The sequence below is a fragment of the Xiphophorus hellerii genome, chromosome 11, assembly GCF_003331165.1.
Source record: "Xiphophorus hellerii strain 12219 chromosome 11, Xiphophorus_hellerii-4.1, whole genome shotgun sequence".
NCBI lineage: Eukaryota > Metazoa > Chordata > Actinopteri > Cyprinodontiformes > Poeciliidae > Xiphophorus > Xiphophorus hellerii.
This window is the reverse complement of record NC_045682.1, coordinates 325,367-340,326: the sequence shown is the minus strand read 5'-3', so window position 1 is coordinate 340,326 and position 14,960 is coordinate 325,367. Positions and strand designations below refer to the sequence as shown.

The 14,960-nt window shown below is 37.0% G+C and overlaps 1 protein-coding gene across 1 annotated transcript; it reads left to right on the top strand.

Annotated features, from left to right (window-relative positions):
• Window positions 1–348: 348 nt before the first annotated feature.
• sim2 (SIM bHLH transcription factor 2) lies at window positions 349–14,923 on the top strand. The gene is made up of 10 exons (XM_032575683.1): window positions 349–916; window positions 5,329–5,393; window positions 6,589–6,678; window positions 7,421–7,529; window positions 7,852–7,937; window positions 10,989–11,188; window positions 11,365–11,471; window positions 12,009–12,156; window positions 12,254–12,407; window positions 13,630–14,923. Exons 1-10 carry the CDS (start codon window positions 742–744, stop codon window positions 13,666–13,668), a joined length of 1,173 nt encoding a protein of 390 aa, XP_032431574.1. The 5' UTR covers window positions 349–741; the 3' UTR covers window positions 13,669–14,923.
• Window positions 14,924–14,960: the final 37 nt, after the last annotated feature.

The window sequence follows — 14,960 nt, the reverse complement described above, 5'->3', positions numbered from 1 at the left end:
GCAGACTGGTTGATTCATTAAGTTGATTTGGACGCTTGGCTCAGTTCTCCAGACTGAGGTGGAGTCATGGCTCGGTTCAGGTGCTGTTGGTATTTATAATCTCAACTACCAAGTTGAGATTGAAGAACTGTTCTTAAATTGGAGGCCCAGCATGGAATTTAAAGAAGAACCATGTTTAATCCATAGTTATGTGAAACAAAAAATGATTTTTGAGGAAGGATGCTGCAGCATTTTTCCTTATAAATGTGAGAAAGATTTCTGACTCAGGGCAGACTTTACACACACACACACACACACGCGCACGCACACACCCCCACACACACACCCAAACACACACACACACACACACAAAGACAAAGAGAGAGAGAGAAAAAGAGAGAGACGCAGCTGAAGTGTTAAGAACCTTCCTCAGACTCTCCCTCGGCTCAGCATGTTGGGTTACGATTCTGCATCTTTATTTTTCACACATTGCGTTGAACTGAACAAGAGAAGGTTGATAGCCTGTTAAAGTTTTAAAGAGGTTAGTTTGCGGTTACAGAGGAAGTAACCGCAAACTAACCCGGAATCCCGAAAGTGCTTTTTTTTTTGTGCATGAAAATGACTTGGCGTCCATCATTTCAAGGTTAGAGACCGTCATCATGATGCTCCAATGCATGTTGTTAGCACGCGGTTTTCTGGGAACAGCTCGTGAAAGAGGCTAGCAGGCGGTTTTTTTCTTTTGTGCGAAATTCCGTCCTAGAAATGAAAGAAAAATCTAGAAACGCTGCAAAGACGCGGAGAGAAAGAGAGAATGGGGAGTTTTATGAGCTGGCAAAACTGCTTCCTCTGCCGGCGGCCATCACCTCCCAGCTGGACAAGGCCTCCATCATCCGGCTGACCAGCAGCTACCTGAGGATGAGAGCTTTCTTCACAGACGGTAAGAGATTTCTGTCAATTCAGGAACTATAAAAGGCCTTTACAGTTAAAGTCAGTTCAAAGCAGGAGGTATCTATTCTTTCTCCCCAAAAAATCTCAAAAGAACTATAATAATAATAATAATAATAATAATAATAATAATAATAATAATAAATGCTAAAAACGTTCATTTTACTCGAACTAGACAAGGTCGCTTTGCGGTTCTTTATATGCATGATGATCATTATAAACTGCTCTAATTCTTTTATGCATCTGCATCACCGATTGTATTTCATAATGCAGTAATACTAACATAAACTCGAGTTTTATGACTTTTGCACAATTATTTTAATTGAATGTTTATTAGTCTTTTATAATTCTATGCAAACTAAATTATGTTTAACTTCCATTTTAGGCTAGTTTACTACTTCTAGTATGTTTTTTTTAACTAATATTAATAATAATAGAAACTATAATAACATCAATAATAATAATAAACGCATTACAATTAATAATATTAATATTAACAATAGTAATAAGAGCTAGGGTTAAATTATTATTATTATTATTATTATTATTATTATTATTATTATGTCTCCTGAATGCTGGATATGCTTTCCTGTTTCTTCGGGCTTAAGAATAATTGATTCATAATAAACTGATCGCAGTGCAGTTTTTGAAAGGTGTTGACGGAGATTGAATAATAAGTGAGTTGTTAAAGTCTTGATTACTTTTGGGTCTTCTGGTGTGAAGTGTTCTTTGGTACCAAAAGCTCACAGCCTGAAATTTGATCTGGTTCTTGTGGATCTCCTGGGGGCCCGTTCAGAAAGCAGGATTAACAAGCTCTGAATAAACCTAATCACGTCATCAACCGTAGACAGATAACGCGTTTCACCATGGCAACGGAAGAGAAATAGAACCCTGAAAAAGTGCAAATTTCTTGCCAATGTAATTAGAAATTTAGTGATGGTGAATAAGGACATTATCAAAACAAACAACAACGAAAAAATGTAGAAAACAAAGAATCTTGAAAGTGAAAACCCAGGATATGTTTCCACAGAACTCAAGAGTTTCACTAAATTTTCAAACGGTCCGGTGATAGAACCCACCTGCTGCAGTACCTTGATTGCACGATTGTCAAACAACAAAAACAGAGAAATAATTAAACAAACAACAACAACATCAAAAAAAAAAGTTTTATGGGGGAACTTTTCTGCCACATTTCAGTCTGAAAGTAGGACTTCATGTCTTTTGTTCTCAAAACTTTTAATACTTTTGCTTACATTTTTGTTTTGAAAGCAGGACTTCATGTCTTTCTTCTCAAAACTTGTAGAGACATAGTCTCTGCTCGGACTCTCTGCTCCTGTAGGAAACTGCTTGCTTCTGGAACAAAATGCGCTGTGACCTCTCAGCCAATAGAATGAAAGTGTTTTACTGGGTTTGTTTGTTTCCTTCTAGCGGGTGTGCCTGTGTGGCTACTAGCGATTGTAGCAACCTGCGCCACCCACTATATGTAAGGAGAAACAACAGCCTCAGCTTTCTGTTCCATGTTACGCTAAACATCCACTAGCAGTGTGCTACTGATCACTAACATCTTTCTGATATTAGGCAGGAGTTTGTTCACCCAACATCTCTACATCCAATGGATAGACACACAGGCACAGCCGCTAAAAGGAAACAAATGAACCCTGTACAACACTTTGATTCTATTGGCTGAGAGGTTGCCAAAAGAAAGCAGAGAATGTAAACAAGTAGAGAGTTCTGCAAGAGAGCGGTGAGAAAGGTTTGAGTAAACATTACAAGTTTTGAGAAGAATGAATTTTCAAAATGAAAATGTGTGCTCTTGAATTATGGCAGAAAAATTCCCCCATAGCAGTCAAATAAAATTGTCTTCATCTCTTTCTCTCTCTTTTTTCACTCTCTCTATATATATAACCGAATTTTTTTATTAATCTTTCATGAACCTACTTCTGACATGTAAGGATTTGGAGATGACAGTTACGGGGTTTGCCTGCTCATTGTACCTACAGCATTACTGTGCTATGTGTCATGTTTGATTTGTATTGTTAATTCATTAACTTTCCATTGATGATACGTAAGGTAACTGATCATATCTTACAGATTCATTTAAATTCAGCTTATTTCTTATAGCACCAATTAACAATGAATTTCCTTTCGAGGCACTTTGGAAACAGAAGTCTTTTCAATTCAATCTCACATATATTCCATTTAATTCTAGTTATCAATAACTGAGCATTTAGCTCAGTTCATCATAAAAAGTTTCTCTCTAAGGAAACATAGCAGATTGTATTGAGTCGTTGACTTTTCCAGCAATCCCTCATACCGAGCATTCTATATACATAGAAAAAACTTAGCCATCACGAGTGACTGGGAGTTTGAGAAGACAGAGCAGAATGTACAAGAGGAAACAGATGAAGTGATGTAGGATTATTTTCTATGTCGTGTAACATGTCAACGAAAAGAAGAAAAGTTGCTGTTTTTCTCAGTTGCTTTGGTGCATTTCTTGAATTATTCTCGACAACTGCCAAATAGTGCTGGGATTTCTCAAAACAATTTGTACAAATAGCAAAACAAAATGGATTACATGCAAAAGCAAGCTTCTTTCTCAAAATACCTGCACCAATGAATATATTAGCGCTTCAGAATGCCCAGGACTTGTTTCATTGAGTACGGATAAGACAGTCAAATAGATTAGTCATGTTGTCAATATAGTACTCTGGAGGAATATCATGAGGTAAACTATGGCTAAAATTTTGATGACAAAAATTGTAAATTGCAATGGTGGGAGATCAATGGCAAGAGACTGGACAAGATTCACATTTATGCTTTTATTGCAGTTTGTGACACAGAAAGCAGAGCACAAAGAAAAAAAAGCTACAGTAGGAATAGGGACATATGTGAGACAATGTGCTGTAGGAATTACTGTCCTGTCTTTCTTTGCATGCTGAGAAAAATTCTTCGATGTGATTAAGGAATGAGGAGTAGGATGAGAGGAACTCCATCAGAATCTTGTTGTGGGTTGCAAACTATTACCTGATGGTGTTGGATCAATGGAGACATTATGACCGCATTATTATGTCCTTGGCCTCTTCTCCTCTTCCTCTGCTTTACTCCCTAACTCCTCCGTCACAGTCTCACTCTTCTTTTAATCCTTGTCCTTTCACTGTCAGAAATGTAACATTGTGTTGTTCTCCAGTTTTATACATTACATATTTACCAGTTGATGGCTCATGAGATGCACCTTCAGTTAATTTCACAAAACTGATTGATCATTGGCTGAACTGGGTGGTCAGTAAAAAATGAATGAACTCGTTTTTTAGCTGTTGGTAGTGGACCTTCTTGCCCTGCAGTTCTTGGGTTTGAGTCTCTTAAAGACATTATTTAGCTCATTGGCGCTATTCTAGAGAATCAAAAAGTTTCTGCATATTTACTCTGGCAACTCCTGTTTGGATCATATCATATGTAGCAGCCCAATCAGCTGATGGGGGTTCATAAACTCTGTGGGGATGTAATAAAGGTGAATATTCACAGCAGGCAGTTCAGTGTTTGGAATGAAGATACATGACCTAATGGTCACATGTCCAGACTTGCACCATTCAATTATATCCATATTAAGTGATTGATGAAGCAGTTTCTGTTTTAGAAGTTCTGGTCCAAAGACAACGATTACTGCCTTGTCAGAATTTACAAGAGATTTATGCAATATTTTTTCAGGATGCTTACAGAAGCAAATTTCTAAACCGTAAAGGCTTAAAAATGTGTATCATGAGGTTTGTATTTGCCTTTTTTCCATACAGATTTCCCATTCATTTCTGAAGTTTGTTCAATTTTGAAGCCTGGAATTGTATAGTCCATCTTTGTATACTAATCTGTACCTTTACATTATAAATGGATCCTTCTTTATTATTTCAAAGTCAAGGACTTACTTTCAGAACTCCCTCATATTCAGCTCTTCACCCCAAACAGAAAATCCCCTTCATTCTTTATTTTAATCATCCTTTAAGCAACAAATGTTGAATTTATATCATCTGCTGGTTTATAGGTGTGGTCAGTTGAAAAGTGTGTGATTTCAAAGGTAAAATAAAAAGACTGAGATAGTCTTTGTGTTTATAGTAGAGAAATTTGGTCAGTGCTCAGCAAATCTGGCCATGCAAGTCTGGGTTGCTGTTACATGAACAGATTGAGAGTTTTTATTTGTGGAAAATGTTAGTAATAAACCTGCACAATATTTAGTGGATGTACTGGTAGCAAAGTACTGCTTGGACAACAGTAGCTATTAGCTATTTAGCTGTATCAGATATTAAAGCTCTCAATGCTAGTAATGTATTTCATAACACTTGTTTAATTATGCAACTATACATATTCATATACACAGGTAGATATATAATTTGAACTATCGTTACATCATTGTAGGTATGGGTGGATGGAGCAATTTGCCAAGTTTGGGTCTGAACATGTTGAGCTCCCACCTTTTACAAGTAAGTACATTGTCTTTCATTTTCTCCTGCTGTTGTTTGAATATGACATGTTGTAGTGTTTTCAATGAAAGTAATGCTTTGTACTCAATCAGTTTTAATGCTTTCCACAGGGCAGTATATCTTTTCTAACAAAATAAATATCTATAATTAAGTTGAACTAACAAACTGCCAAGTTTGAAAGAAATGAATATAACCTTTGCTCTACTCGTCATCCCAAAGATCAAGTATAAAACTTGAGGGAAACTTCTGAAGACTGTTGCACCTTGACTGTGGAATGAGCTATCTTTGTTTTTATCTTGTCTTCAGAATCTTTATTCATTTAAATAGCAGCTGAAGACATTCTTATTCAAGTCACTCTCTTTGCCTTTAATTTACGCTTTACTAAATCATGATTGGATCTTTGTGAAGAACTGTGATTTTTATATGTGGAATTTTAACTGTGAAAAAGGTTTGCAGCAAGATGCTGCAAAAATGTGTTTGGGTCATGCAATGATCAACACACCCTACAAACATATTTCTGAATGGCTCAAAAAAACAGAAGGCATTCAGACTTAAATTTGATTGAGGTGCTGTGGCAGAACCGCAAATTAGTAACGCATACTTCAAAACTAACAACGTGGTTGAATTAAAGCTGCTCTGCAAAGAAAGAGAACCAAAATTCCCTCACACCAATGTCAGTTATCTCTAACAGCAGATGACAGTTGTAAGTTTAGGAGGCAATTATTTTTCACACAAGTTGGTTCAATCATCTTCCCGTGGAAATGAAATAATTATTTGAAACGTGCTTATTTTATCTGCATAGCTATGTTTTTCTGGAATTAAAATGTGTGTGATGATTTGAAACAAAAAACTTGGGAAAAAAGCAAAAACAGCAGACATCTCATTCTCACAATATTTATAGGATTACATTGAAGTGAAAACTGCTGTGTGATATAGTAGGCTTTCATGGGTAGAGACTACTGTACTGCACTGTGGGACTATTGGCTTAAATGTAAATATATATATACAGCATATGTAATATAAGCTGTGTTCATACAGATATTCTAAAATGTCTGGAGAACCTTTTGCTGGCATTTTAGCAAAATGCAAAAGGCATTTTGCTAAATAGTTATAGTTTTGCTTTTTCTCAAAAGCAAAACTATAAATCTTTCTTGCTGATGGAAAATGGCACCAACCTTGTCATTGTGCTTTTCAGACTCTAGATGGCTTTCTGTTTGTTGTTGCATCTGATGGGAAAATCATGTACATCTCCGAAACAGCATCTGTCCACCTCGGCTTGTCCCAGGTAGGGATGTTGTGACTTTTTTACACTTATGTTGTTCGGTATATTTGCATGATAAATGACTGATTTACAATTATATGTTAAGCATAATTTACATGATGATTATTATTAATTGTATTGAACATGATTGTATATAATTACAAAGGTGAAGTGAAATATATTTAGACATGATAAGACATGATTTATTTGAATAGAGGAAGTCTTTTATTTTGAAGAATGCTTAAGGATCTGTTACTGTTTGTCACTATCTTGTTTTGTTGACATTGATTGCCATTGGTAACGAACTGCGGTTGCCCGTAATCAGCGGACGCCGTTCCTTTTTTCTCTTCAATAAATACTGAACAGAAAGGTTCAGTAAAGGAAATACGAGCCTCCGTCTTGTTTGAGAAGAAGCTTTACTCCGTAACAAGGACTCCAGCTCAGATCTGTGGGCTTTTTCTTGTATGATACAATTCAGTCATTCATATTTTTTTTTAAATAACTGTTTTTTGCCAGGTTTGTCCCATTGAGATCGATGGGACAAACAATTTTAAACACAGTTTCCCCCATGAATATATTTTATATATTATATGGTATATCATCTATTTGATATATATTTTAATATATTTATAAGTATTACTATAAGTAGCTTACCTTTTGGGTCTGTAAGCACTTGATTTGGATCGATATGTTAGTGTTTAGTTGTGACAATGAACACTACATAGCCTGGAAAAAATACTAGCTGCTGCAAATGTGCACGTTGCAGGTTGAACTAACAGGAAACAGTATATTTGAATACATCCACCCATCAGACCATGACGAGATGACGACAGTACTAAGTTTTCAGCAGCCACCTCACCATCACTTCTGTCCAGGTACCTCAAGCTCTCACAATTTAGGTTGTTCTAAAGTGTTTTTAATGTTCTAATTTTAATGTGTATGATCATTACAACACTTAAACTAGATGAAAGAAATCAAAATGGAAAATCCTTTCAATCTGCTGAGTGTGGGGCGACACACCACCTATTAGACCTGTGTCTAATAGGTGGAATAGGTTTGCCTTGTGTGTTTGTGGTTTTCTATATTTGCATTAAGCTAGAGCGCCTTCTACACCATGTTGCTGAAAAACAATAAAGAATATAAAGGAAATATTGTCTGTACAACATGTGACTCAATGCTTTGGTTTCTATGCTCCAGAATACAAAGTTGAACGATCCTTCTTTTTGAGGATGAAATGTGTTCTTGCCAAAAGGAATGCAGGATTGGCATGTGGGGGCTATAAGGTATGTGCAGCATGGTTTTTTTTATTCTAATTTAAGATTTCTCACAGCACTGATACCTTCAACATTATCTAGCGCTCTGACCTGTAAACTGTGCATAAAGCTCAGGGAACCTAATAATCCCACGGCAAAAGAGGAGAGACACCAGTTTCAACACAACCAATAAAAGTATTTTTTAAAAATCAAATGAATGATGTGTGGAAAACTCCAATCAGTTTGTTATGTTCATATTTTCAAAAGTTGAGTATGCAAATGTATGTCCAGAAAAGCAGAAGAGACTAAATAAAAAGCTGCACTGTCTGTGGTATGAAAGGGTCAAAGTAAAGAGGGATTCTGTAAGTAACCAAGTTCAGGCAGCCTGGGAAAAGTGAATCCTACGGTGGCTCTGAGGTGCAAACCACTTCAGCAAATTGAAAGCACAATTACAAATTACAAAAGCACTACAACCTTAACGAAACAGAAAGGGTATGTCCCAGTTGGAGACCTAAGAAATCGCTGATTGGACAATAAGCATGAATACTTATACGCTGAGTCCTACTTACGTCACCGCCATCTTGACAGTGGCAGTGGAGAAAACGTGCTGCGTGGACTTCAACGGTTTTACTGTACAAAGTGGAGCCAATGCCTTTACGTTATGTTTTTTAATTCATATCTTGAAATAGCAAATTCACATTGAATTATGGAATTGTGTTAATATGTTCATGAATACATCACTGTAAAGGTGATGTATTCACACATGTACTGTATGTGTTCATCAATAAAAACGATTTATCAGAATCAGCTGTACCAAATGTAATTATTGTGCCAGAAAACATTTAAATAATCACATCAAAAAGTTCGAAACGTTGTCCTTTGTTTTTTTTTCCATTCCTATATATAATAATGTGTGAGAGTTTGTGTCTGTGGCATTCATTAACTTGAAATATTTTGCAGAACGGCACTTTATAAAGTTCAGTCCATTTACTTGTATTAGCTTGCTGGTAGATAAGACACTTTCAATATGGCGGACGCTATAACGTATCGCAACAACGGGCCGACCCGCTCAAGCGATAACTTCGGGTTCAAAAGCACTGTTGTCCAATCAGCGATCTCCAACTGGGACATACCCTTTCCGTTTTGTTAATGTTGTAGTTCTTCCATTAATGTTGTTGTTCTTCCATTAATGTTGTAGTTCTTCTGTTAAGGTTGTAGTGCTTTTGTAATTTGTAATTGTGCTTTCAATTTGGTGAAGTGGTTTGCACCTCAGGGCCACCGTAGAATCCTAAAGTGAGTATCTAAATTACTTCCATCTACAGGTTAAATCCAATGGCATCAAATTTATGCCAATAGTCCACCACAAAAATGTCTTACACTCCTCACGAGCACAATTCAGTTACCAAGAGGTTGATATAATAATTAAACTAGTTAATAACTATTGCCTGTTAATCAATAATTACTTTCAAATTGTGATTTTATTGGTTGTTATATAATAAACACTATAAGATCTGGAATACAATGTGACTGCATTTACTTCACATGGAAACGATGTCTTACATTGCGCTTTGTGTATGTATAAGGTGCAGAGAGGTTGAGGAAGAGCCATTGAATGAACTGAGCATAAATTATTGAAATTAATTAATTTTAATGTATTGATGGATACGCTAGCACTGCATCCCTGGCCACAATGGTGACAGAGTGCGACAGGATGCCTGCGGCTCCCACAACTGTGCCACAAGATGCCAAGAATCAATGTGGATCGTGTAAACGTTCGTAGTGAATTCAAATTGTTGCCTCCAACGGACTGTGGAGTGTAATACATGCTCATGGTGGACTTTTGGCATAAATTTGATACCATAAACTCCAAACATCCCAACTTCCTTGCTATGTTAACATTAATATGGGTGAGAACATGGGTGGGCTGTGAGTGTGTCTGTTGACACTGCGATGATGTCATTTGATGATGTACTTTAGGTGTCCAGTTTCTCTGAAATCTCTTGGCATAGTGGTTTGGTGCAGGCTGCCCCGTTGACACTGTATGCGCTCTTCTGCCATAATTGATAAAAAGGTTTGGATCTTAAGATTTGACAACGGAATTATGGATTTGCTACTACTATGGTTTTGTAGCAGATTCTACCAATCAAATCACTTCTGTGCATGTATGGCTTGTATCAGCCAAAAAAGAAAAAAGAAAAACGGGAGAAACCATGCAGGATCTGTACATGGAGACAAATCTGGCTGGGGATGACTGGGAAAAAACCTATCAGCCATGCCACACCTGTGGAGAAGTTAAGACTCCTCTGCCTGAAGCTGATACTTACCCACAATCTGGAGGTTCTGTTTACAGATTCTGTTTGTTTGAGTGCTATAGCCCCAATCTCACTCCAGCTGCTTCATTTGCAAAAAGCAAATATCTTGAAGTTCTCCAGCCAGATACTCATCGTTTCACTATTACTCCTTTAGATTCCGTCCATCGGCAACCATAAAATTATCAGACAGACCTGATAGCACCAGTTTACCTTTGGAACCCAGTCATGACGGACTTAGGGTTAGAGTCCTGTGTAGGGGACACAAAGACTCATATACTAAATGTTAATCCCAGAATGCATAACAATTGAAAGGTATTGAATATGCTTTTAATTAAATCTACATTTCTGCATTTATTTTTTTATCCACTATTAACATAAAGTCATGAGACAAAACTAGAGCATTCTGACAAGGCACATCAGCACTATGTGGCCAGGAGTTATCGAGAAAAGAACACCGTTTCCACTGTGAAAAATGGAGGATGCTCAGTTTTGTTCGGAGGCTGCTTTACTGCATCTTGTACAGGGTGCCTCGAATCTGTGCAGAGTATGATGAAATTGCAAGACTATCAAGGCATTCTGGAGAGAAATGTACTGTTAATGTCAGAAAGCTCGGTTCCAATCACAGGTCTGGAAGACCACAATGGTCTTCCAAGAGGTTGAAGATCATTGTGGGCTTTTTAGTCATTAAGAGACTTTCCAACAACTTTGTCCTTGTGTGTACTGTATATGAAGTACCATGGGACAGTAGAACTGTCATGCTGTTTTCTAGGTGATCCATTGCAGTGGCTACCTAAAACTCAGTCTACACAGGACTGAGATGACATTGTACGAATGCTGTTATCAGATTGTGGGTTTGGTGGGAGTCGGCCATTCCCTGCCCCCGAGTGGGATCACTGAAATCAAACTTCACAGCAACATGTTTATGTTTCGGGCAAATCTGGACTTAAAACTCATCTTTTTGGACATGAGGTAGGAGACACATTTGCTGCTTCCTGAAGAATCTCACCCAGTCATGTAAAAATATGTTCTTTATATTGCTGTTTTCAAATATTGGCTTTGAACTAGTCTGTTGCTAACCACTTTACTGCAGCCCTTTGCTTTTGAGATAAGTGTCTAACTTGTGTCCTGTGCTGTGCTGGAGCCAGCGTTGCTGAGCTGACAGGCTTTGAGCCTCAAGATCTGATTGAGAAAACCCTCTACCACCATGTTCACACATGTGACGTTCTACACCTACGCTATGCACACCATTTATGTGAGTTTTCTAAATCTCTGGGAATATTTTCAGTTGATTTGCAATTAAGGAATAACTAAGGAATATGAAAAGACAAATATTGGAACTCTAAAAATAAAATGGACAACAGTTTCCTTTACCCCACAGAATGCCTAAGTTTCACAGCCTTTAAGACAACCTGGTACCAAAACAGGTTGAATAGTCTAACTTTTATTTTGTGGTTGTCTCTCAGTTTAAAATCCTTTACATTGCATATTGTACAAGTGATTAGTATTTTTGAACGTTAAAGTTCAAACCCAGCCACTCTTGCTCATCAACAAAGTGATTTTTGAAACTGACTTCTAGGTTTATAGTAACATAGTAGCAGTCAGTTTCCACTAGTATACCAATGATAGTTATCTGAGGACCTGATCCAAGTTGCTAAGCTTACTTGGTTCCCAGTTGCACCAAAGTGCTGTATTAACTAGAGCTAGTTAACAGAAGTAAAACATGGAAGGTCCCCCAGACCCTGAAAGGTTTTACTACTTTTGTCTGATTATGGTCTTTGTGTTCTTTTAGTACTTATTAAAGGTCAAGTGACAACAAAGTATTACCGCATGTTAGTAAAACATGGAGGCTGGGTGTGGGTGCAAAGCTATGCAACCATTGTCCACAACAGCCGCTCTTCCAGACCTCACTGCGTGGTCAGTGTGAACTACGTTCTCACGTGAGTTTGTGTCTTAGTAGCTTATCAGTTATTCTCCATGAAGAATAAATGATAAGCCAGTTTAAAGCCTAACCGTCTGTATTTTTTTTCCCCACAGAGACACTGAGTGCAAGGAACTGCAGTTATCTGAAGACCAGATCCAAGTTGCCAAGCTTACTTCACAGTTTGTCTTGAGTCAGGACAACCAAAAACAGCTGAGAACTAAAGACGTCAAGCAGAGGACCAAACTCAGATCAGCTCCTTACACCCAGGTGGCTTTTCTGTTTTTTTTAATCATTTGTTTTTCTGCCTATTTTTTTGCCAACTTAAGTGACCAGATGAACCTCTTACATTTTTATTTATTTTGTGACTAAATCCTAATAAGATTGTGACTAATTTAAAATAGTGCTTCTAATGTTAAAGAAGGTTGTGATGGATGGATGGATGAGACAAGCTTAGGGAAATAAAACTGGAGTAATGTAGGAAGGCAGTGTCTTACATTTATATTTATTTGAGCAAATAGAGAAAAATCTGTTATTCAACAAATAGGTAACATTTATGTTGTTGAAGAAAAGTCTCACATCAGAGCAACATAGCTAAAGATGAAATTACAAAACCCAACTAAATAATTTGCTAACATGGGTTTGTTGATGTCTAGCAGGCGGTCACTAGGCTTCTCCAGCCAGCTATCTCCAGTTTCTCCCCATGGAAGAGGCTCTGGAAGGAGAGAGTCAAGAATCTAATTGATACAGTCTACAGAAAGAAAAGATCTGCTTTGACAAATGAAGCAGATCAGGTTTCCTGCAGCCCTAAATACAGTCTGAATGTCCAATATTCCTACAAACACCTACATGTGAATTCCCATTGCCGACTTCCTCATTCAGTTCCCTCTTCTCAACTGCCTCATCCACTCATTGGCTCTTTGGGCTTTAAAATGCCTAGTGAGTATAATACTGAGAACTCTGCAGCCTCCAACAGACACACAGGTGATGTTCACAGATTTAAAGAGTCCTTAGAAGTACTAATAATTTTGTATACGGGCTTTAAAATCCAGACCCACCTTCCAATATATTTTCTTTTGGTATTATCACAAGACACAACAAGGAAGAAATAATTTAATACAGGCCAAACAGAAACTGACCTTTCTTCAATTCAATGTACTGGTGTCCAAAATTCAATTCAGTCTATTTATACAGAGTTAAGTTAGTTAATTGGAGGAAGTTTGAGAGACACTGCTGGCAATCTTTTCCAACTAATTTGTCCTAAATAATGATAATCATAAAAATATTCTTGCAAAATTTCACTTAAAGAACAGCTATAGAAATATGACTGGAGCTAGTGTTGGTGTTGTCTTCTGTCATTTTTAGATAATTGCCTGTTAATGTTTAAGGATCCTAAAAGAGCACTTACATGCTGCACACGTATTGTTCTTAACATATAATTCTCTACCAAGTCGCTGCCTGTATTTTTTAATCTTTCAATTTTTTTTTTCAGAACCTGGGTCGTCAGCAGGTTAGAAGATTACCTCAGTAGTAGGTAATCAGCCTGCTCTCAGCTGTGTGAAGGACAAGTTAAAGAGTCTTTTCAGACTCCTCTGCAGCCATGGAGGGGTCTGGTCTACGCCACTGACTCCATTTATCGAGAAAACAAAGAATTTAAGGCTCAGAGTCAAATAGAATAGTGGACTTTGAGATGGTCTGACCCAAAAGCTGCTTTTATCTCAGCGTGAAGTCTGGTATCAAATAAGCATTGTATTGAATCAGTTTCCGTGGTGCTGGAGAAAAACTGTTCTGTACAAAAGGAAGTGCTCTACAGCCAGCAATGGAAAAAGAACACATCGGTTCATCTGCCATTATCAGAAATGATCCACCAGGGTGGATGGTCATTTTGTAATTCTTCAAAACAGTGTGTATAAACTGTGGAATTAATTTTTACATTTATTTAATTTCTTGGGTTTCAAGGCAAATAAAATGCAGGGTCTATACATATCCTTTGATCGTGTTGATCAAGAATAAATAGCTCTTAAATAAGACATCTTTGTTTTAGTTCAGGGCATGCTGGTATAAGTGGGTAGTGAGAATATTTTAGTGTTTAACATGTTAGTACATCATCTTTCTTTAAATAAATTACTACTTTATAGTCCCATACACTGCAAGTATTCTGTACATTCTGAAAATGTACAGAATACAAGCAAAGTACAGAATCTAAAAACAATTACATGGCATTTAGTTAAAAAGAGCAAAATATGAATATAAAACCCTAAAAGCTAAAAAGGAATCAGCTCTACTCCAATACTTCAGTTGAACAGCTGGTTAAGCACCGGGATCATGTTCAGGTTTGACTAAGGCTGCAATGCAACAAAGTGCTAGGAGTTACAGCGCTAATTACTAAAAGGTTACTGAAAGCAAAAATGCTAAGCTAAGTGTGAGGAATAACAAACACAGGTCAAAGTACACCCTGGTGGAGTCACAAAGTAGTTCCACAGAAGAGACTGTCATGTCCCCATCTTTGGGTCAGTTTTTTGACATTCCAAAAAACAAACAAAAAAAACACACCATGAATTATTTTAAACCTCACATTTTACACCTTGCAAACAGGTTGATCCAAAAAATAAAGTCAGCTTATTAAGTTAAAAGAATCTTCACCTATTTTGGAATAAGTGTTATTTTGCCAGGCAACTTATACTGTTCATGCTTGTATGTCAAAATATTACACATGATTGAAGTAGGTTGTTTGATTATGATATTCTCTGGCTGCTGTATAATAAATATTTACCCAAGTCTTTAAAGGTTTGTTTTCCTTTTGATGTTCAGGGTTCAAAATAA